The sequence below is a fragment of the Blennius ocellaris genome, assembly GCF_963422515.1.
Source record: "Blennius ocellaris genome assembly, chromosome: 1".
Taxonomy (NCBI): Eukaryota; Metazoa; Chordata; class Actinopteri; order Blenniiformes; family Blenniidae; genus Blennius; species Blennius ocellaris.
In genome coordinates, this window is record NC_137650.1 from 3,112,141 (window position 1) to 3,137,140 (window position 25,000).

The following is a 25,000-nucleotide window of genomic DNA, read 5'->3' on the forward strand; positions in this document are numbered from 1 at the left end:
CTATGATGTGAGGAGCACCTGCATGGAGGGGGGGGGGGGGGAGGGGGGGGCTGCCTGGGGGGTCTCATCTACACAAACCATGACTGCACACATTCACACACACAGGACAGGATTGTTTATGATCTGTGCAACCTAAAGCAGGACATTCTAGCCGGGCGGATGTCTTTCCAACAAAGCACCACGCTGCTCCAAGACATACATACATCATCTTCTCTGACTTGTCCTCCGGTGCACAAGAAAGTCTTTCAACAACACAAAGAAAAAAAAAAAGTTCATGTCTTTAAAGTTTTGAAACATTGAGTTTTTGCTCTGAACTAATGGAATTGATTTGGTAATCGGCAGGTCCCCGAATCAATGCACCACAAGGCCACTACTTCGGGAGAACTAAGTGGATGGAAGTCCAACGTGTATTCACCTTTTCCCCGGAGAGAGACGGCTAAAGAGAAGACAGCCCAGAATAAGCACGAGAGTGTGTAGACATGACCAAACGTGGGCAGTGAAGCTGGCAGCATCTTACCCAGTTCTTCTTGTTCTTCTTCTTGTTCTTGGCGTCAGCGTCCATGTTGGAGCCCACGCTGGAGTGGCTGGTGGCGCTGGCGATGCTGCTCACGCTGTCGGAGGAGTGCTGCCTCCTGATGCGCAGGTCCGGCTGCGGGTTCTGCTGGTGCTGCTGGTGCTGCTGGTGCTGCTGGTGCTGCTGGTGCTGCTGGTGCTGGTGCTGGTGCTGCTGTAGCGGACTGCCGTTGCTGCCGGCTGAGGAGAAGAACAGCGGCGAGAGATGTTAACGTCAAAACTGCAGGTTTACCTGCCGGACCGCTCAGCGTCACTCGACAAGGGGTTTTACTGCTTCTGTAGCTTCGGGGCACAGTGGGGCACGGATTAGCATGATGCACCGGGCGATACATGGCGTCTCCATGGCAACGGATATTGATCTCCCTTGATCTCCTCCATGAGGTGCCTCTCCCATCCGCTTTGTATGGGACATTTGTTTCAGGAAGGGTTTTTCGCGGGATGGTTAACAAAAGCTGGCCACTGCCACTATGGCAGGAAGAAGAATAAGCCTCGGGGACTAATGCGGCAGGTTTTCATCACTCCGGCAGTGTCAAAGTGCTTGATGGAATAAATACGTATCATTCATGCAGTGACTCATGGATGCACTTCTATACACGAGCAGGTGGTGATGGGACTGGAACCACAAACGGTGGGATGAGAGAACCTGAAGGGGAGTTCCTGTGTGACAGGAGGGTTCCAGTAGAACAGCCAGGTTACCTGTTCGTTCTCCTTTCAGCGTGAGCTCAGGCGTGTTGATGACGCCGTTGATGGCGGCTTGAGCGACGGCGTTCTGCTTCTTCAGCAGCTCGATAGTCTTCCTGAGCTCGTTCAGCTCAGAGTCCTGCACAGAGGAACACGTTGAGTGATGATCCAACCAGCAGGTCCTCCCTGAGACTTTTCCAGTGAAGGTGCTTCGGCGAACGAGGCTCGTTTCTCCTGTTTTCACCTTCTGCTCTGCTGTCAGAGTGAGACTCTTCAATCTGATGGTCATGTTGCCCAGACTCTGTTCAAACGCCGCCACCAGGTGAGCCTGAGGGACAAATAGCAAGAGTTGATCATTTAAAGGAGAAAATGGTGCTAAATAACAAATTCAATTCACGTCATTAATGTGAGATGTAACTGTGTTCTCATGCTTTCTAAAAATAGGTAGAGAGAGGAAAACCCATGTGAATTTCAATTGTTTGGGTTAATCTTGCACCAACAATACAGCTGCATATAACGGCAGGTGAGAAAGATATGTACCGAATCATTTAGAAAAAAAACATTTCTGTATTAAAACAATTGTCAACAACCACAGCAAGTTGTGTACATAAAACAATCATTCTCGTGATAAAGATGTGAACAATCTTATATAAGAAATGCCAGCTAATTTAAACGTTTTAAGGTATCTGGTGCAAGATAAAGTGAAGCCAAGAAAAACATAAAATGGCCTTCAAATGTCCTTAATAGGCCTCCTGAATAGAAACAGAGTGAGGCGTTCACTGCCTCGTTGGAGTTGAGTTGAGTCTGTTAGTGAGAGGAGGAAGTTTAAAGACCCTCGTGTTTCTGACAAATGGCTGATAGACGTCCCAGTAAGACATATTCAAGTTTGTGTGGATAGTCAGCAAACTGAAGCACTAAAAGTCGTGTGTGGGAATGAGCCTGATGCAGATCTTGTAGGACAACAACTTAAAACGAACCTCCTCACCATGGTCTGGCAACTATACACTTTTACTTCTAAAATGTATTTTAATCTCACAATTTAATGAGCATTTTTACTAGAGTTTTATATACAATAATATGTGTGTTTGTATGTTTTATAAATACCCTTGCAAATTAATACTTGTGCATTTTACAATTGTATTGATTTGAAGTAATTTTCCTGTCTATTGTTTATCATAGTGTTGTTTAGTGGATTAACTGATTAAGATGGATGTCTTGGATGTGGATTCATTAACCCAAATGTGCTAACTAGTGTATTTGAAAAAAATGTGTACCATCCGTGAAGCACTTTTACCTTGGCCACTGTATTGTATTGTATTGTATAATTTTATATTATATTATACACTGATTTGACCTTTTATTGTCATTGGAACACTTTATCTATTTCATGTTTTCTTGTCATTATTTGTTCTGTCGATCATCAGTAAAGACTTTGAGCTGTTTGAACCTGCTGTGTGAACAGAGTGTGACATGTAGAGGACGGGACTCGACCTCGGCTGACCGGCAGAGCCCATGAGAAAATGACAGTCTATTCCATGTGAACAACTGGATGAGGTGAGATAACATGAGAAGTGTTGAGGTCACTGGCTGAAACCCAAACATGACATCAGTCCAGCCGTCTGGGTGCCAAAATGAAAATACTGCAATAATAACGCTGTGATAAATAATCCCTGAAGGTCAGCTTTGGACACGTTCTGAACAAAACACTGGGCCACAGTCAAACCCCTACACGCTTTAAGGGAGAACAACCTGAGATGTTTGGGTGAACTCCATTTTTACGTTTTGATTTCATTTTGTTTTTATGGTCCAGACCAGCGGTTCTCCTCCCGGGGTTCCTGGTCAAAATGACATTTTACTGTAATAAAACACCCGTCACTTTGAACTTTGAGTGAGAGGAGAAACTCATCAGAAGTTGGCTTCACTGGAGGAGATTGTACAAAATCAAGAACATTTTCTGAAAGCAATTTGTTGTAACAAATAAATGCAATGCAGGTCGTGGCTCCTCTGTGTCACAATGTTTTGTAATATTTGTCTTTTATCTATACTTGGGTGATCCACAGATTTATTTTGAAATAAATAATCTAAAATCTATCATTTTACATTCTGGTCGGTAAAATAGAAACCTGTGAGAGTTTTCTTCAGTGTTTTAGCCAATCAGAGACGAGAGAGGCGACGTGGGGCGACTCGAAAGAAAACGATCTTTTATCTAAACTCGTCTTCAAAGAAAAATCACGTCATATTTTAAGTAGTTTAATTTTGTGGTTATGAACAGAGTTTCTTCACATTGACTGATAACTAACTGATGGTCAAGATGGGAAAAGTGACACTTGGATAAAAGAACGTCAGTATAGTTAGTCCATCACAATCTGACAGTGATTAATGGTATTCTGTAACACAACCAGGGGGAAATCCTCCCACAATGAAAGTCTTTGAACAACTGGGAATAAAAAAAGATGAATTTGTTGTGGAAACCTCACAATCACTCATTTGTGCTGAAGGAAAAATGAAAAACAAGTTGTTGTAGTTGACAGTGAAGCATTTTATGAATTGAAATGTTGACGATTAAGAAGGAACAAAATATATGTATTGATGTGATTATTTACTGGTAATGCTAATAAGACTGACGGAACCCGACACACCAACACACACAATTTCTATATTTATTTATTTTTTGGTGTTGCCACTTTTTGACTGCGTCTCATTGTGATTGTGTTTTTTTTTTATTTCCACGAAACTCTTTAAAAGCCTTGAGGTTGCATGTTGTATTTATTAAGAGGCCTGTGTTCATCTCTGGATGTTTTAACCCTCTTACTTTGATTTCAAATCAAAGCCGCATCTCTCTGCTTTGTGGTAGATTTAAATTTTTTCTAATTTTCTAAAAATATCTTAAACAGTGTGGTTGTATGATTATAAGAAGTATTAATGTCTAAAATGAATTCAAAGTAGTGCCAAGTGGATTCATCAGCTGCACTACATTCAAATCTGATGTTTCATTTGCTGCAACAGCTGGAAACTGTCACTCTTTAATATGAATAATGCAACATAAACTATATAATTAGATTAAATAGAGTAACCACAAGTTTACACACTGTGTTTTCCTCACTGTGAAGGTGAAATATGTATTGGGGCTTCAGAGAAGTCCGACTGAATAAAGGTTATCTGATGGCATGTGTGTGGCTGTGCACAAAACAACTGGAGCTGAAAAGAAAACAACAGAGTGAATAGAACCATTTCCTGTCATTCCAACATGTCAGCTGAACAAAGCGTGAGTTTGATCATCCGTCACCACATTGCGCCTGCAGAAGTGCGTTCAGGAGCTCAATTAAGTGTCGACTGACTTCACATTTTCAGCTCCGCGAGCTCGTGTTCAATTCTGGCCCTCGGGGGCTCAAGGTGTGTTCCTATATAATTCATCATCTGTCACTGGTATGTAATCAAATATTTGAACCCCCCATTCAGCCCATCGGTTCTTCAGTGCCGCTGCAGGTTGTATCTCTGTTTCTCTTTCCCCCTGCAGCAGGGCCGCCGTACGCAGGCGTCATTCACCGTGAACCCGGAGTCTCCCTCCGTCCCGCTCCGTCAGCGCTGTGACGGCACTCGCCTCCCTGCTGCAATGCAACACCGCCGCCTTCCTCCCGTATCGCTGATCCACAGGGGAAGCCGCAGCCTGCGCCGGCTGCAGATTACGAGCTGAGCGTGGCAGGACTTGTGCAGCGCAGCAGGGACGGTGGCAGAAAGGATCGTGTCTGGAGATGCTTGAAGAGATTCACCTGACGGTTGTGCCAGTGGGAAATTATACCTTCTCTGCGGGAAGCTACCTGGAGTTATCGCTAAATGTTCTCGCGTGTGTGGAGGATGTTTGGGTGCGTCTTGAGAGTATTTGCACGCAGATTCAAACAGACGGGAGGTGCAGGTTGATTGTGCAGTTTTAGTCAATAAAACAGTTTTTTCAGCAAACAGCCGTGCTGCACGGTGTTTCAGTGGTTGAGACTCGACTCGCCTCAAAGCAAGACGGACTCATTCAACTGTGTGTTTCACATTGTTGTCCCTTTACGTGCAGGTTTCCTCCTGCAGGTACTCTGGTTTCCTCCCACAGTGCTAAACAATGCATGAGGCTCACCTGTGACTCTAAATACCCTTTAGGTGCCAGTGTGGTTGTTTCTCTCTGTATTCACCTGGAGACCCGTTCATGACGGAGATATTGTCGACCGGCTCCATTTTACAGCCAGAATACTGAATGTTTATCAATGGGAACAAGGATTTTGTCATCATCATCCCATCAATTCAACTGGAATTTAACAAAGGTGCTAATATTACGACGTCAAAACTTTTAACTTGTAGAATCGCAAACAGAAGTCATTCCACTTTTGTGCATTAGGGGGCAGTAGCCAGTCGTACCCACTTTACATTCAGCTCAGCTCTTTTGAATGCGTGGCTCATAACCTGAATGTAGAGTTATAACCCAAGTACATCACTGGAATAACATTGTTGTTATTGATTGTTTGTTTTAACAATGTTTTTTACATAAATAGGTTAAATAGAAGATATCTCATTTGATATGTGCATGCCACGATAAATCTTTACACAGTATAGTGGATATGTTTGAGTGTTTTTCTTTGTATTATTTGTTTGTTGACTTACATTTGCACTCAGCTGCGTCGTCAGGGCAGAAACCTTTTCCTGGGAGGCGTCCAGCTCCCGACGCAGTTTACGGATCTGCAGAAGTCAAAGAAACCCCACATGAAAAAGCACCAATGCTAACCCAGGCCTGCTCCATGGAAGCATGCGGTGCCACACACACACACACACACACACACACACACACACACACACACACATACACACACACACACACATCCAGACACATAATGAAGTAAGACAAAATGAGTGCAGCAAGAAGCGAGGGAGGCTCCGAGATGGGAGGGCAGATACGTTAGAGGTGAAGAGATGAAACGCATAAAAGAGCAGGTACAGGTGTAAGCAGGTGTTCAGACAGGAACAACAGCCTGTTACAGGGTCAGTCACAATAAAGTTACACGTGTAACTGGATACAAGTGAGAAAACGCCCCGAAGCCCCCCCCCCCACTTGTTCGGACAGGTTCAGCTGCTGCCAGTAGAAAATGAAAGAGGATGGCAGAAGCAGTGGGCGGCTTGATGCTTACCTCCGACTGAGACTTCTCCTCATTCTGGAAAACAAACGGCAGAAGAAGAGAACGTCATTAACACGCACAGAACCCCTGATGCTCTGATGGAACAGCAGAGCAGCTCAGTCTGTCCTCACTGCCGTTGTGATTTACTGGCAGTGTGGAGAGGATCTTTATGCAGTGTGGAGGATGTGGTGGACTGTGACGTGTCTGGAAGCAGAGATTTCCTCACCAAGGCCTGTGTGAGTGTCTTTGTCTCCACTGGCTCCACAGGGGACAACAGTAAGGAACGACAGGCTTGTAAACAGTGCGTACCAAGTGAGCAAAACAAGCGCTCACACCCTGCTGCTGCTCATCACAACACTCAAACCTGCACGACACACACGTTTACATGTAAGCAGCCTGAACTGGGTATTTACAGCCAGGACGTGTGTTTTAAGCTCCAATCAAAATCAGTTTTTAAAAATTAAAAACCAGTTTCTAAGATTGCGTTTATGAAACTTGACTTAAAAAAATTGATGAAAATGTGCAACCTTAAAATTTTTTTTGAATATAGCTTCAGTGAAAGCTTGTGATCTCCACTTGTGTACAAGTACAAATTCCCCGGTGGAGCTTTCCGTGGTTTGTTATTAGATAAGCAACAAAGCAATAACAGCCTCATAATTAAGTGATTGTCAACGATCAGCCACTGATTGCTACAACCGGTTCCAGTGTGTGTGTGCGTGTGTGTGTGTGTGTGTGTGTGAGCACGTGTTTGTGTGATTTCCAAAGTGCTACCGGTCCCTGGTCCACACACCCAAACACAGCTGCCGTTCACACACTGATCACATCATGAGCCTGGATTCACGCCAATAAGCCAGCTACAACTCAGAGATCTCACTTTTAGTGGGAAATCCCGACCCAGCAGCTCACTGACCAAATAGAATCAGTAATAAGATGAATGTTTATATGACATTTTGCTTGGAAAATCTCTTTAAAATGAACAATATTCACTTAATATCAAACCAATGATTAATTAGCATCAGGTAGTTTGTTTTTTAAGTTGTTTTTTGAGGAAGCAAAATCCAGTGTTCTTCAAAGCTTCATCAAACCCTGGAACGGTACTTAACAGCGACAGACGACAGAAAGTGTCCACTGCTCCTCACACTTACCGTCAGTTGCCAGGGTGTGACGGTGCCTGGCAGGGATAAAGTGGCCATCATTTTGAGCTCCCCTCCTTTTACTCACTCCTTCATTTTAAACTCTCCGGCTCCAAGGACCCGCTGGCGTATGAGAGTGTGTCTGCTTCACCTGCCAGGTGAGTCAAAGCAGCCGGAGGGAGGAGCCGTCTCAGAGAGGAGCTACAATGATTGGCTGTGAGGCCTGTGTGGGCGTGTCCCCAGGCAGCCTGCATCACCAGTCACACATCTGGGTGGACTGCAGTGTTTCTCAACTGGAATATTTCATCATTTCAGAAAGGGGTTCCTCGAGTTTCCACATGGACTTTCAGAAACTGAGGAAAACCTTTAGAATGTAACTGACAAACCGGTGCAGGCTGTTATTTCTTCCTTTTTTTCGTTTGGTGGATTTAACAAGAAGATGTTTGGTCTTGTCAAATAGTCGTGTGATAGTAAATGTGCAATTTAGTTATGGAGTACTGCTTCAGCAACACTAAGCAACTGCACCAGAAGAGCAAGGCTTGCTTATATCTCTACATCCTCAGAATTATTCCATTTTTTAAAAAACTGTGAAAAAAATAAACATTTAAACATAAATATATAATACACTTCAGTAGAAAACTCTATGATGTTGAGATTATAATAATGATGGCCACGAGTTTTCAAGGGAATATTGGTGGAGCGCAATGAAAAACACAGTGAAGACCTGAAGGTTTGAGCTCACCGTGGAGTAAATGGAAGAAGTGCTGGAGACCAGAGACAGAGACGATCCATGGACTGAGGAGACAGAAGCCACAAGGAGGAGGAGGATTAGAAAGTACAGGTGTACACACATTAACCTGGTTGTCAACAGACCTCCCACAGTCTTCCTACGCAGCCAGCCAGCCCCGTCCCGCCCTTCCTCCTGCCTGCCCCGTCCCGCCCTGCACCCCCCCCGCACCAGGAAGTAATTACTGCGGCGCTGCAGTCATAAAGCACCTGGAGAAAACTCCCTCACCTCACAGTCAGACTGTGGCGCAACAAATGACAAAGTAAGAATTACTCAGTTAATGACTCTGCTGCTAATCACACACCAGAAGCCGCTGAACAAGGCCGGCTGTGTTTCCTGCCTGAGAGCAGATCAGCGGCGTGACGTCGCCTGCAGGGCCAGAGGTCGCCCCGGTTTGTTCTCCTTCAAAACCAGCAGACGTGACTTCACTGGAGACTCCCTGTTACCTGCAGGTGGTCCAGACAGGAAGCTGTGCTGAGACCACAGAAGAAGAGCTGGTGCCGCTCCCAATGCCGTTTTTAATTCCAGAATAAATCATGTCTGAAATACTGTCAAACGTGCTCTTTTCTTTAAGTGGACAATATATCACTTACATATACTAATTTAATTATTGATGATAACCTCCAACAACTGAAATGAAATAATAAATGTTCAGAATGATCTAAAACACAAGTTACATTATGGCTAATTTCAGAAATAACTCCAAAATAAATATATGGAATAAAATTAAACAAAATCCCACCACCACGATAATGTCCTGAAAAACACCTTTATGCATTATCAAATACAATTGTTGCAATATCGTCTCCTAATTACTTTGATAGAATCTATTTCAATTGTTTTAAAGTTTCCTCATGTAGCAGCTTTTGTTAAGATTTCAGTTTTCTCTCTCACATTTCATTTATAATGTTCATATAATTCTATTATTAAAATATATTGTTATTAATTTGATAATCCTTTCAGTTTTTCGACCATATTTTGCCCAGCTGATGGTTGTTGCTGGTGTTTTGTCGACGCTGTTTGAAAAGTCCTGTATGGAGAGGACCATAGAAGACCTGGAGTGGCCGTCACTTTGAGGGACTGCATTGTTTTGAGCTTTCAGCATTTAGCCAAGTGTAAAAAAAGCTTGATTTTTGTGACGATACGTCCAGAAGATTGTCTATTTTTCTCAGTTCAATTTTTGGAGTGTCAAAATTTTAATATGAACTAGATTTACACATTTGATCAAGATCAATATGATATGGTGCAGTTCAAATGCAGGCAATGTGAGTTACCCAGACTGATGGATTAGCAGCTCCTTTGGACATTAACATGATATTAGTCACAGACTATCTGTGCTCAGGTAGATTTACCTACGAGCTACAAGCAGGAATTTCAATGTGTATGGGAACAGTTATTGGATTTTCTTGAGCAACGGGGCGTTTTAAGACGTGTTGCTGTGTGTTGAGCATTTTATTTTAACTGTATTTGTTTTTGTTTGAATACTTGTTTGTACAAAAAGGTTTATAATAAAGTTCAATAAAAATATTCAAGCTACAAGCAACAAGTGAAAACTCCTCTGTGGATTAGTATCAAAGATTTCTCCATAAAATCTAATTAATCCTCAATTAGGCTGCAAACCATCAACCAAAGGTGAGTGCAACACGTTGTGATGGCGAGGCCCCAGTGGGCCGACACCACGGGGGGAGAACACATGCAGGTGAAGAAAAGAGGGTTTGGGGGCTTAAAGGATGATGTGACAGAGTATTGTGGTGTCGCTCTCAACGGCTCCACTAAGTGTTGGGTGGAGGATGTGACTTTTGTTGTGTCAATCAAACGTCGGCCGTGTAACTTTACACTTCAGGAACACACACACAAACACACACAAATACACACAAAGCACAAGGTGAGAGTGGGAGAGGTAGAAAGTCACATAGGAGGTTTCTTCAATGTGTCTCTCACACCTCCCGTCTGATCCCTGTAATTATCCTCTCGTCTGAAAGGGAAGACCGACTCATGGAGCTCGGATGAAGAACCAGGTGGATCTTCTGGGGGGTGGGGGGGGGCTGGCCAAGGGCATAATAGTGGGAATAGGAAGTTTGCACCTGTCCTTTTGCACATTAGGTGTGAAACCTGATGAAACCTGACAATTTTCATTAGCTCCATTTCTTATGGGTTAGGGTCAGGGTCAGGGTCTAGGGTCTAGGGTTAGGGTTAGGGTCAGGGTCTAGGGTTAGGGTCAGGGTTAGGGTCTAGGGTTAGGGTTAGGGTCAGGGTTAGGGTCAGGCTTAGGGTCTGGGTTATGGTTGAGGGGTAGATCTGAAGTAAGTCGTACAATCCATGATTGACAGGTTTTTATTCTTAGTCACAAAACAATGCAGCCACGCTTTTCCCACCGTGTCATTGACTTTCGTTTCAGAATAAAATGCTCAAGTCAAATTGATCGTACATTATATTTTCTCTTCTTCCATTAGCTGATGACGTAGCTGGAGTGAGGACTCTGATCAAAAGGGAACCACTGAATTGTATTTGTATATTCTGTTTCCAATAAAAATACACAGTTTGTGTGGGACTTTGCTTCTTCTGGTTCCCAGTTTGATCATTTGTTTGTACGGATTACCCTCGAAAACACTTGCTGTCCAGAGCTGCTGCATACAATCACACACACGTTTCTCAGAGTCTGGTGATTGAAAAATAAAGGAAGCTTTCATGTTGGACCTTTGAATAAAGAACACACACAGCGTGGTGAGTTCACAAAACCTTGATCTCCAATTCTTGGTTCATCTGTCCAGTCAGTGTTCGGGTCCCTTCAGAGGGTCAGGTGTAAAACCACTGGCTGATGTTTATCTGGAGCTTCTTTTGTCCCACATCCCCCAGAATGCTATTTGAGAAAGTTCTCTGGATGAGACAGTATGAAAACATTGTGCATTACATAAACCCACCCTGTGTTCATACATACATGTTGTGATTGGCTACAAAGCAAGTGATGTCTCTTTGAAACGCCACAGAAAGCTGATTTGTTCTTTCCCTGTTGTCCAGATCACTTTCAGCTCCTCCTTCAGTGTTTTGGTCCTCTACATTAAACACAGTGTTTCAGTGGCTCTGAGGATTGACGAGACTCCGGGAGCTGGTGGGAAAAGCACTGCTGGCTACTTGTTCCCAATAAACAAGATTAGGAAAATAACAAAGCTGAGGCCAAGCTGATTATGTATTTCTCAGGGGATGAAGGGCTTTTCTCTTAAATAGGCAGTTGTAATCCATTCTAATGTCCTCTAAACAAATGGAAAAGTAATTTTTCAGCATGAGGATGTGAAGTTAGGAAGGGGGTGGGCTTCATGGGTAAGACGAGGGCATGAAGGTCTTGGAAGTGGCTTAAACTTCAACAAACATGATTATACCTTGGTCCTGTTTCTTCCTACCTTCTTCAAAGCCGTCCCTGAAGGAGCCCGATCGGCTCATGGTGCGAGTCTTCTCGTCAAGCGACATGCAGGAGTTTCTCAAGCGGTTGTCGCTGCAGGGGTCAAACGGAGCGTCCTGGTTGGTCAGGCTGTTGTTGCGCATCCCTGCGAGGTTGATCTGAGCTGCTGAGGTGGGGCTCGATGCTGCGGAGGCCATGGAACATAATCTCAGTCACACAGGAGCGGATTCGGCGCGGTGCAGGTGATGTAGCGGCGGGGATGTGGTCAGAAAACCCTGGGAACTGCATGTTATCCCTGTGGATTCATGCGTTTTCTCAAAGGCCTGCTCATTAGTTTATTTGGTGATTCACAATTGTTGTCGTCATGGACCTGACTATTTGTCTCGGTTTCTTCAGCGTGTACGTTGCCTTTCGCCAATCGTCAGGTTGAAATGGTTCTTGATTCCAAAAATCCTAAACTGATTAAACTGACTATAGAAGATGAAAGGGTGCATTCCTCTTGGATATAAAGAACTGCATTCAACTCATCTTACTTACAGTTAACCATGAAGGGGTCATATTATGCAAAATCCACTCTCTAAAGGTTCTACAGCAGTACTGACCGTCTCCACACCTGGAACAATGCCCCAGAGGTGAACAAAGTGTGTCCTCTCTCTCCCTCTCCCTCTCTCTCTCTCTCTCTCTCTCTGGCTTGTTCCAGGTTTTTAAAAGTGTGTTGCGCCAACCAGCCAATCAGAAATCAAACCCTGTATGATGTCATCGGGGGTTCAGCCAATCACAATCAAGGTAGGCACCTCCCCTTTGACTCCTCCCACAATCAGGCAGCTCTGCTCTGGCACATGGCGCCACGAGCGGAAGTACTTCCTCCTCTTCCCATAGATGGGTGTGTGTGGGGGCGGAGCCAGTCCAGCTCACACAGACACAGCAGATTCTGAATGTAGCTACTAGGATCAATATTCTAAAGGAGGAGGATCAAGGAGGAGCTGGAAACCTGGAATTCCAGGTTCTGGACCAACAGGACTCACGTGAAAGTGTTGAAAAGCTGAATAATATGCCCCAACCTATGGGCAGAGGGATTCTCACCTGTGGACCACTTCTCCCCAAATGAGTCCAAAACTACCACATATTTGGTATTACTACGTATTATGCCTGTAAAACCCACAATCAAAACACCTATACAAAAGATGGAAGAAAATGTGTCCTAATTTGTTCAGCTTAAACCACAAAACCAAACAATAATGATATGAAGCCAGATAAATGAGATACTTCAAATTTGATGGACGTAAATGATAGAAAATGTGTCAATTTCACCTGATGTTTGACAAATAACTCATTGTGTCATGCTACAGGCGTGAACGTGTATCACAGAGGCAAAGTGCAGCAGAATGAAGAGACACTTGTTTCAGGTGTCTTCCTTCATGTCCAACGTGGGTCCAGTCCCTCCATGAGAGAGACTGGACCCACGTCAAGCCGCCCCCCCCTGAGTGACTGTGGGGCGCTGCTGGTTGGTGCTGCTGGTTGGCGCTGCGTACCGAGCTGTCCGAAGTTGAAGCGGGTGCCGGAGGGGGAGGTGAGGCTGGAGCCGGGGGAGAACGGGGAGTTGCTGGCCGACTCCTGCAGCCCGCTGGTGGAGTGGGAGCGCAGCCAATCACGGGCCTCCTCGTGACCTCGCAGCTGCGGCGACGGCCCGTACCTGCAAGAAGCAAACACAGAGGTCACAGAGGAACCAGGACACAGAACACAGGAGCGGCAAAGTGGATTCTGCTGATCTGTGAGTTGAATTGCTGTTTTTTTTTTTCCCCCCCACACGATCATTGCTGTGATTTTTGGGCTCAAGCAGCAGTGAGGATGTCACATCAGACAATTCCAGATGAAACAAGAATAACAACAATGGTGTTCCAGCAGAGACTGACTGTCAGCTGGGAGCAACGCAAACAAAAAGCAGAACAGAAGCCAAAAGGAGGTGAGCCCAGAATGAAGCCTGCAGCAGGGCAGCACAGTGACAGCTCGGGACGGGGACAAGCCACAGGCCTCTTCACAGAAGCACACTACGACGACAACAACAACAACAACAACAAACACCACCACCAATGCACAAGTGCCGAGTCAGTGGCAGACAATAAAAAAACTTGTGAAGCAATTGGAAAAGCGTGAGCACAAGCCTCAAAGAGTGAAAATCAGACGATGGGAAACATGAAGTACAGCGACAGAACACACTTTGGTGAAGCGACGTGCAAAAGCGCAGCAAGTCCAGCAGGGAGTGAATGTAGTACCTGAGTCCCTTCTTAGGCAGAGTGTTTCTACCACAGTGTGTCCCGCTGTGGGAGAGAAACACTTCAGAAGAGGAAAACCAAGGAGGCAAGGACACAAGGAACAAAAAACCGGCTGCATGGCTCAAAAACACCACGTCTCACTTGCAATACTTCGGCAGCCAGTGAAAAGTGTTACCTGCCACTGAGATACTTGAGTTGTGTGTGCAACTTTTTTTAGGGATCTTTTTTAATTTCAAATGAAATAAAACCACATATGGCATTTCTTGTATGTCTACTGGAAGAGGAGAACTTGTACAACCCATATATATTTGAATAACGCATATTTTCTTTCACTTGATACATCATCATATACTATTAATATTGCATTATATTATATTCTTTTTACCTCCTTTTCTTCCACAATTTCTGTTGTCTATGCTGCTGTAACACCATTCCAGGATTAATAAAGTCGATCTCTCCAGCTGTCCGTCCGTCTGTCTGACAGAAGCTATCGGCGTTTTTAATATAATTATTATACATGTTTTAGCATCTTTCATCAATTCAGTATAATCACTTCGAGGCCAATGGGAAAAAATTTGAAAGTTAGAAAATGTGCCTGAAAAGGGGTTAAGTTTGTTTTTATTAGAAGGTTATATCATATATATATATATCTATTGAAGAATACGATAGATTTTTGACAATACAAAATTTCAATAAATTATACAAGCTTTTAAAAAAAAATACTATAATCAAATCAAGACCCATTAGATAAAAACCTAAATAAACGGCAGGAGGGAAACTCACAAAACATCACCGACAAAACGACACGAGTCACTAAACTCCACCACAAGGGGGCAGTGTGTGAGCATTGTTGTCCACATCACACTGGAGCAGGTTACTAAATGAAAACACACACACACACACACACACACACACACCTCACATCTCCACTCTGACAGGCGGCCATTCACACAGCAGCTCCAGGTCCTAACAATGACCACAAGCTGCCACATGGTGGCGCTCTCGGTGTGGCAGCAGGCGGCGGGCTGGCAGGAAGCGCCGCCTGCTGCTCCACCACACTGCTGCTCCACCACACTGCTGCTCCACCACACTGCTGCTCCACCACAAACTCTTCTGACGACACACAGCCACATTTACCTGTCCTGCTTCCGAGGCAGAGTGTTTCGGCTGAATATAGGGCTAGCAGAGGGGGAGGAGAGAGGACTGATGGAGGGAAAACACACACACACGCACACGCACACACACACACACACACACACACACACACACACACACACACACACACACAGAGAGAGAAAGTTTTAGAGGATAAAGAAGATGAAGAAATATTCAGCACAGGCATCAAAGTGCGAGATTGAAAGCGAGGCTGAGGTCATGACGCCTCAGAGGCATGTCTGGTCTCTGGATGCTATTAGTTTCCCTGGGAGACGTTCCTGTCATGTGACACAGGCAACCTGTCAGGGTGGAATCTGCTGCAATGACCACAGTCACCGTGTAATCAGCTGGTGACGCCACAGGACGGGGAGTCAACCAGCACCGACACTTAATGTCACGTTTATATCACGACTTAGCAGGATGTCAAGACATTTCAAGATGTAGAAACTCCATCAAAGGCAAAGGAAATCAGGAGAAACTCAAGTGCACGTTCCACTAAAGGACTCTTTCAAAGCATTTCTACTTTAATCAGTGTGTTGAGTTCTCATCAACATGCGTGGATGTGAAATAGTTTTCCTTTGAACCAATCAGGAGCTGCACAGCCTCGGGCCTCATCTGTCAACACTTCCATGTGTGTCAACCAATAATGTGATAAAAAGTACGAATTTAGTCAGTCTGAGCCCAATAACTCTAAATAATAAAATAGTACACATGCATGATGTGCTGCAGAGTTTCAATGAATGAAAATGACAACGATCCACTTTACCAATTTATCATAAGCAAACTGCACAAAACCTTTTATTTCCAGGAAACACAGCCTTAATAATGTATTAATTACATTACTGGCTGCAGGTGTTCCATTTTCAAAAGATTTTATTTTACATGCTAATTCTTAATGTAATAACTTTATAGATTATTGACAAAATGTTATGAAAAGAATGGTTCAAATATATTATTACACTGACACGCCATTACATTATTGGCCTTAGTACATTTAAAATGGCTAAAATCATTACGTTATTGGTGAGTGAGACTTTATTTTATGAAACAAGCTTTAAGCGACAATCCTTGTGAACCGTCTGCTGCTTCTAAGACAAACTTTTAATTTTGTAAATAAAATGGCGAGCTGTGGAGAAACCACAGACATTATTCATTATTACATGCGCACCATGCAACCTCTAAATATTTATTCAGTATTTTATAATTCAAAAAAAAAAAGAACCCAACTCTTCCTCAGGCCCAGTTTAAAGTATTAGTAGGTTTCATTGGTGCAGTTTGATTTGGGCCGAGTGGTTTATGGTGACGACTGTTGTCAAATGTTCCATTTTTCAGTTCCCTTCAATTGTGGCTGCAGCCATGGACTCAAACTTACACAGGATCCCTTCAAGTAGCCAGTAAAACACGACACACAGTTACTGTGAAATCCCCTCAGATTGCTGCTAAGCCTGGTTTTCCACAACAGTGCAGTGAAGCCAAATGTGGAATATGTGCACTCTAAAAGCTTCTTCCAGTTTCTCAGGTCAGCTGTACATCTGACGTGTCTTACAAGCAGACAAAGCCTTCATGTAAAACACTTGTATATACACAGTATATATACAGATGATATACAACACAAGAGGCCTTTGAGACGCCCTTGAGACCCCCGACCTGGCGGGCGCTCACCTCTCCGACATGCCGGTCTTGACGCTCCCGGCCCGGCCCAGAGCGGACAGGGTGTCCTCCCGGTGTGTCCCGTGTCCGGCGCTGCCCAGGCTCATGTCGATGGACTCGCTGCTGGTGTGCATGCTGCTGACGGAGGGGAAGCCCACGCTGCTGGCGCCCCCCCCGTGCCCCCCCAGCGTGCTCTCTCTGCTCGGGACCGAGGAGCTGCTGAAGGTCGTCCCCCACGTCAGGCTGTTGGACGGGCCGGTGGAGGAGTAGACGGAGCCGGGGCTGGACGCCTGTGGATGGAAGGGACACCTTGTAAAACCAGGCTGGGCCACCAGAGGGTGTAGTGAGTCAATCCAACACTCTTCCTCCCAATAACAACCACAGAAGTGACAGTTCTCACACAAACTGCAGTTATTAAAACTGAAATAATATGCTGTTAATTTGCAGAACAATGACACGCTGCTGCCAAAAAGTAGTATTTCTGAATTTCTACAGTTAGAGCAACAGATTACTGCAAATTTTGCTACTCAAAAAAATGTATGTAGTGTTAACAAAACAATTTTTTTTAGGCATCAGCATCCAAAGAGAGAAAATATGAGCCACATGATGGACAGAACAGCCCCATTAGCCTTGATTGGGCCTGTAACAGGCGTTTTAACTGCCTACGCCACCATGTTGTGGTGAAAAATGAACCACAACAGCCTTGTTTCATAATTTATTACTGTGATGATATTAAATGTGTCATAATTACACAACTCACTGATAAAAATCTGCCACTTTGATAAATGTGACAACATTCACAACTCTGTTTTTCATGGCGGTGCTCCAGGACCTTTGAAGTCATGTGAGCTGCTCCAATAATACAAAAGAACCCCATACGCATCAAATTATGATTCATTACCAGTCTGATTAATCCGTCTGAATCCTGTGAGAACTGGAAGGAGAGTTCATGACGGAGCACGTCCGGATGGTTCTGCCCCCCAGCGACACGGCGCCTTCAGTGGTCGAACAATAACCTCCCATTCCCTTTTTCACTTCTCCTGAACCACCTCATAAACCCTTCCAGAGAATTTACTGCATGAGTAGGAACTTTGTGGACCTTGTGTCCCAAACAAAGCTTCACCATTATGCCCACAAACAGCTTCCACCCGCCCAGCAAGGCAGCTTTATCCTCCTCAGCTCAACGGCAAATGATTATTATTTAACTTAAACCTAAACCTGACCTGCTGGTTTGGCAGCTGCTGCTGCTGGAGCTGAATAACAGCGAAGCACAAACCGACTGACAAACAAGTTTGATTACAGAAAAGCCACTAATCGATGTAATTAGTAATTGATAGTTGAGCATTAGGTTTTAACTTGTATGTAATGTTGCATTTGTTTGCCGTTTATTGTGTGAATTTTTTTGTTGAACGTTAAAGTGTTCTAAAATTGTTACAACAAAAATAAGTTGTTGTTTCTGAAAAAACACCCACATATATGGTTTCTGAACAAACTACCTTGTGTTAACTTAGATAATAGCAGCCAGATAAACATGATTACAATTTAACTGTACAGTTTAAGACTTCAGATATTATATAATAACTCCTACAAATATAGTCGTATAAAGCGAGGGAACCATAAAAGTCTGTTAAATGTATCCTCTGGGTCGCTTTTCACATCTATTCAACAATTCATCACAACCTGCGTTGATTGTTGCTGAGATCAGACGTCAAGTTCAACAATTTGTTTTCCACACATGACAGAAAAAATGTTCTGGGCCAAATTACTGATGCACATTTTTTTCATTCGCAAAAAATAAAAAATAAATCACAATAATAAGAATAATATGAATAAATAGTGGCATTACATGGTAATTTTAGCGGGATGCTATATTTATTTTTTAACAAGCACTTGGTTTTAAGTTCAAATGTGAGTTTTACATGAGAATACGATACGATAGCAACACAATTATTGTTAAATTGTGATCAAAGATTAGGATGTTGGTTAACATCCCACTATTTTATTTGGTTCAAAACCTTGTTTTGGTTTAAGTTTTGGAGAATAATGAAAGAATAAATAGAATGTTCACAACGTGAAACATTTCACATCATAGTGTAATGTGAGACATCATAGCTCAGTGCAATGCTATATTCTGCTGCTGCGACATGAATTTAATGAATGAAGGTCTTATCATTAAAAAGATGACGATGTGAATGTTGTCAAACAGAATCTAAAAGGTGGACGAAGTATCTGACTTTGAGAAATAAAGAAATAAAGCAGACGGAAGCCAGAGATCAACAGAAACAAGCATCAGTCCCTGTTTCAGGGTAACTGAAAGGTGACGGCAGCAGGAGAATGTGGGGCTAAAAATAACAGCACAACCAATGAATCAGTGTCTGTTCTCGTGACACAGTTCCAGAAATCAGCCCGGCGACTTCAGACGAGATTGAACGGATGATTTGTGACTGTAAAAACACAAGAAAAGATCAAAACTGACAACGTTGCTTCAAGTGTGACCCGATTACAAAGTCTGCTTTGTTTAGTCAACTATCCCCCATTGCAGCCGCGATGTGAGCCGAACACCTACGTCCTCCGAGAGCAAAGTCTTGAAACGGTGGTTTCACACCCGGTGTGATGAACGGTGGTTTCAAACCCGGTGTGATGAACGGTGGTTTCAAACCCGGTGTGATGAACGGTGGTTTCAGACCCGGTGTGATGAACGGTGGTTTCAGACCCGGTGTGATGAACGGTGGTTTTCAAACCCGGTGTGATGAACGGTGGTTTTCAAACCCGGTGTGATGAACGGTGGTTTTCAAACCCGGTGTGATGAACGGTGGTTTCAAACCCGGTGTGGTGAACGGTGGTTTCACACCCGGTGTCGTGAACGGTGGTTTCAAACCCACTGTGATGAACGGTGGTTTCACACCCGGTGTGATGAACGGTGGTTTCACACCCGGTGTGATGAACGGTGGTTTCAAACCCGGTGTGGTGAACGGTGGTTTCACACCCGGTGTGATGAACGGTGGTTTCAAACCCGGTGTGATGAACGGTGGTTTCAAACCCGGTGTGGTGAACGGTGGTTTCAAACCCGCTGTGATGAACGGTGGTTTCAAACCCGGTGTGATGAACGGTGGTTTCAAACCCGGTGTGATGAACGGTGGTTTCAAACCCGGTGTGATGAACGGTGGTTTCAAACCCACTGTGATGAACGGTGGTTTCACACCCGGTGTGATGAACGGTGGTCTTCAAACCCGGTGTGATGAACGGTGGTTTCAAACCCGGTGTGATGAACGGTGGTCTTCACACCCGGTGTGATGAACGGTGGTTTCACACCCGGTGTGATGAACGGTGGTTTCAAACCCGATGTGATGAACGGTGGTTTTCAAACCCGGTGTGATGAACGGTGGTTTTCACACCCGGTGTGATGAACGGTGGTTTTCACACCCGGTGTGATGAACGGTGGTTTTCACACCCGGTGTGATGAACGGTGGTTTCACACCCGGTGTGATGAACGGTGGTTTCACACCCGGTGTGATGAACGGTGGTCTTCACACCCGGTGTGATGAACGGTGGTTTCACACCCGGTGTGATGAACGGTGGTTTCACACCCGGTGTGATGAACGGTGGTTTCAGACCCGGTGTGATGAACGGTGGTTTCACACCCGGTGTGATGAACGGTGGTTTCAAACCCGATGTGATGAACGGTGGTTTTCAAACCCGGTGTGATGAACGGTGGTTTTCACACCCGGTGTGATGAACGGTGCTTTTCACACCCGGTGTGATGAACGGTGGTTTTCACACCCGGTGTGATGAACGGTGGTTTTCACACCCGGTGTGATGAACGGTGGTTTCACACCCGGTGTGATGAACGGTGGTTTCACACCCGGTGTGATGAACGGTGGTCTTCACACCCGGTGTGATGAACGGTGGTTTCACACCCGGTGTGATGAACGGTGGTTTCACACCCGGTGTGATGAACGGTGGTTTCAGACCCGGTGTGATGAACGGTGGTTTCACACCCGGTGTGATGGGTCCTGTGTGCTGAGCTCACCTGCTCGCTGCCCAGCGCTCTGCCACCAAACAGGGGGCTGCTGGTCTCGCTGTCCCCGCCCACCAGGCCCCCGTCTGGGGACTCCAGCACCGTGGCCACATGGTTCATGGTCGCATGAGGGTTGGAGATAACAGTCGAATTCTTCATGTTTTCAGCTGTGGTGACTGGAGCCTGTTTACTGGGCTTCCCACCAAATAACCTGTGTGACAGCAGGAAGGTGGAAAACAAGGTTATTCCACGTTTCTGTCTTTGAAGAAAAGGACCAGCTCACAATGTGTCTTCTTCCTCCTGCAGCCTGCAGCTGACCCTGGGCCAGCCGGAACCCAAGGGCAACACTCTCTTTGGTGCAACACCAGTGACGACAAAGGTTGTAGAAATTACATAAATGTGCAAAATGAAGCTTTGTGTAGGAAGGAAGAAGATGATGAATGTGAATGCATCTTAACATTTCTTACAGCAGGGATACATTTTTATCTCATTTCTTGTCTGTATGTGGGGACTTGAGTCTATCCAGGGTGAAAATGAAATAAACACAATTCCTCTTCAGGAGCATACGATTGTTAAGTTTACCAACAAATACAAGGTGAACGTCAATGACCTCAGAGGTCCTCATTGACAAAAACAGTCAAATGTATCTGTATTATTCTGGGCCTGCGGGAAACAAAGTCCTCAGTGAAGGTAGAGTCAACGCTCACACACACACACACACACACACACACACACACACACACACACACACACACACACACACACACACACACACACACACACACACACACACACACACACACACACACACACACACACACACACACACACACACACACACACACACACACACACACACACACACACACACACATTCTGTTTGAGGTTAAATCAGGCCATTGTGAATGCAGAGCCTGAGCCGGAGCTGATCAGCTGCCAAGCCTCAGCCTTGGTGGTGCAGGAGGGTGGGGGTGGGGGTGGGATGTGGGTGATTGGGGGGGTGCTGGGTAATGGGAGCAGTCTTACCTCAGCGCTCTGCCCTTATTAATGTGAGGGGAGTGATAACTCTTCAAAGACACTGTGCTGCTATTATCGCCCACCGCGGCTCCAGACATCACAGCCTGCCACTTAACTCCAACCCAGGATTAGCAGAGGACTGGGAGACTGTGTGTGTGTGTGTGTGTGTGTGTGTGTGTGTGTGTGTGTGTGTGTGTGTGTGTGTGTGTGTGTGTGTGTGTGTGTGTGTGTGTGTGTGTGTGTGTGTGTGTGTGTGTGTGTGTGTGTGTGTGTGTGTGTGTGTGTGTGTGTGTGTGTGTGTGTGTGTGTGTGTGTGTGTGTGTGTGTGTGTGCTCTATATACAGTTAACGTCATGCCCATACCAGAGAGCCCCACTCAGCGTGGCTCATCAGCTCGTCGTCATTGTGTCTGCAGGGTCACACACAAAACCAATGGTGGTGTTTGTGAGGAGTAAGTGAGGGTAACCAATGTGTATTTGTTTATTCAATTAGAACATAAGTTCATAACTGTAGATTTCATAGACGTGAAATGAAATTGTAAAATTAGCCACAAACAGGTGCAGCAGTTTGCATAAAGCCTCTTAGTGTCTTATCAGACTAACGGCATTAGAAAGTCAGCCAAAGAGTTACACTTCTACCAGCCGGCGCAGTGTTGGTGGTCTGAGGCTGGAGGTAATGGAGTTACACTCTCCATGAGAGAGCTGAGGCTGGAGGTAATGGAGTTACACTCTCCATGAGAGAGAGCTGAGGTTGGAGGTAATGGAGCTACACTCTCCATGGCAGAGAGCTGAGGCTGGAGGTAATGGAGTTACACTCTCTATGAGAGAGAGCTGAGGCTGGAGGTAATGGAGTTACACTCTCTATGAGAGAGAGCTGAGGCTGGAGGTAATGGAGTTACACTCTCTATGAGAGAGAGCTGAGGCTGGAGGTAATGGAGCTACACTCTCCATGGCAGAGAGCTGAGGTTGGAGGTAATGGAGTTACACTCTCCATGGCAGAGAGCTGAGGCTGGAGGTAATGGAGTTACACTCTCCATGTGAGAGAGCTGAGGTTGGAGGTAATGGAGTTACACTCTCCATGAGAGAGAGCTGAGGTTGGAGGTAATGGAGTTACACTCTCCATGAGAGAGAGCTGAGGTTGGAGGTAATGGAGCTACACTCTCCATGAGAGAGCTGAGGTTGGAGGTAATGGAGCTACACTCTCCATGTGAGAGCTGAGGTTGGAGGTAATGGAGTTACACTCTCCATGAGAGAGAGCTGAGGCTGGAGGTAATGGAGTTACACTCTCCATGAGAGAGAGCTGAGGCTGGAGGTAATGGAGTTACACTCTCCATGAGAGAGAGCTGAGGTTGGAGGTAATGGAGTTACACTCTCCATGAGAGAGCTGAGGCTGGAGGTAATGGAGTTACACTCTCCATGAGAGAGCTGAGGCTGGAGGTAATGGAGTTACACTCTCCATGAGAGAGAGCTGAGGTTGGAGGTAATGGAGTTACACTCTCCATGAGAGAGCTGAGGCTGGAGGTAATGGAGTTACACTCTCCATGAGAGAGAGCTGAGGCTGGAGGTAATGGAGTTACACTCTCCATGAGAGAGCTGAGGCTGGAGGTAATGGAGTTACACTCTCCATGAGAGAGCTGAGGCTGGAGGTAATGGAGTTACACTCTCCATGAGAGAGAGCTGAGGCTGGAGGTAATGGAGTTACACTCTCCATGAGAGAGAGCTGAGGTTGGAGGTAATGGAGTTACACTCTCCATAACAGAGAGCTGAGGCTGGAGGTAATGGAGTTACACTCTCCATGAGAGAGAGCTGAGGCTGGAGGTAATGGAGCTACACTCTCCATGAGAGAGAGCTGAGGTTGGAGGTAATGGAGTTACACTCTCCATGGCAGAGAGGAAATCGTATCCTGGCGAGGAGCCTGAGAGCTCACCTTCGAAGCGTCGGCGAGGAAACCTGCTGTCGGCCGGTCAGAGGAACCGTGGCAGCGCCGCCACCCTGCATGGCCACGCCGCCCCTGAGGCCGTCGCCGTCCGAGACGCCCTTCTCCCGGTCCGTCTGGTTGGCCAGCAGGACCGCGGAGCCGTTGGCCTTGGCCACGGCCACGGCGTTCTTCCCCTGCGAGGTGACGGAGAGCACGGCCGCCTCCATGCTGCTGGTGGAGGCGCGGTTGCCGCCGCGGGCGGCCGCTCCGGAGCGGCTGGGCCGCGGCAGGCTGCGGTACTGCAGCGTGGAGCGGGCGCTCATGGGCAGGAAGCCGTCGTCATGGTGACCCAGCACGGAGCCTCCGTCCTGCCCGCCGGCCTTCAGGCCTCCAGAAAGTGAGCGCGCCCCGGATTTGGGCAGCTTCCCGAGGGTGGCGGAGCCGCTGGTGATGGTGGCGCCGCTGGCGGTGACCATGGTCACCATGCCGGCGCCCTGCTTCTTGAAGCCGAAGGTGCTGGTGGGGGTGCGGGAGGTCAGCGTGTGCGCCTGGGGGTGGGGGTCTGAGGCGGCGTGGGTCAGCGTGTTGCCGCTCGGCGTGCGGCCGGCGGGAACCGACTGCTTCTTGGCCTCGTCGCCGCTGCTGCGTCCCGCGTCTGAGGGCGAGCGCTGGAGGCCGTTGGAACGAGGGGAGAGCCGGCCTTTTTCTGACACCTTCACGTCGTCCGTCTTCCCTGCAGGACACGTACAAATGTGCTTTAATGACACTGTTCAACTGTCATTGGCCGGCATCCATCTCGACATTAATCTGGGAAGTACTGAGAAGCACGACGTGTGAGCAGCATCGCTTTAGTCCACATGCAACTGACAAAAACACTGAAAGCAAAAAGGTTCTAAAGCAGAAATATGCAAAAACAAAACACTTGGAGGCCAATGCATGCTTCAAACAGTCGAGTCAAAAAAGGTAACGAAAGCGGGAAAACTGCAAGTAGTGCATCTATTATATTATATCCATATACTAATTAACATTAAATCATTGAGCAGCATTATTGCTCTCTTCCACATTCTTCTCTCAAACATAACAAGCGAGTAAATGACAATATCTTTTTAAACACTGAGATAGGAGCAGCTTGGAGCATCTTAATCAAAGGTTCCAACATTTCTTATAGTCTCTGAGAGAAACCTTGAAAGAAATGTCAAAAAGGGGTTTCTTAGGCAGTTTTGAAAAGGTATATAACTTCCTGACATTTT

At 45.7% G+C, this 25,000-nt stretch overlaps 1 protein-coding gene across 1 annotated transcript in view; it reads right to left on the reverse strand.

Annotated features, from left to right (window-relative positions):
• nav2a (neuron navigator 2a) overlaps positions 1–25,000 on the reverse strand; it is a 139,154-nt gene that overhangs the window by 10,129 nt on the left and 104,025 nt on the right. The window contains 13 exon segments of the mRNA XM_080519522.1: positions 518–753; positions 1,270–1,393; positions 1,499–1,582; positions 5,896–5,970; positions 6,417–6,440; positions 8,280–8,332; positions 11,723–11,905; positions 13,254–13,414; positions 13,995–14,039; positions 15,132–15,197; positions 16,812–17,089; positions 20,830–21,028; positions 23,760–24,483. Coding sequence (XP_080375648.1) covers positions 518–753; positions 1,270–1,393; positions 1,499–1,582; positions 5,896–5,970; positions 6,417–6,440; positions 8,280–8,332; positions 11,723–11,905; positions 13,254–13,414; positions 13,995–14,039; positions 15,132–15,197; positions 16,812–17,089; positions 20,830–21,028; positions 23,760–24,483 — 2,252 coding nt within the window.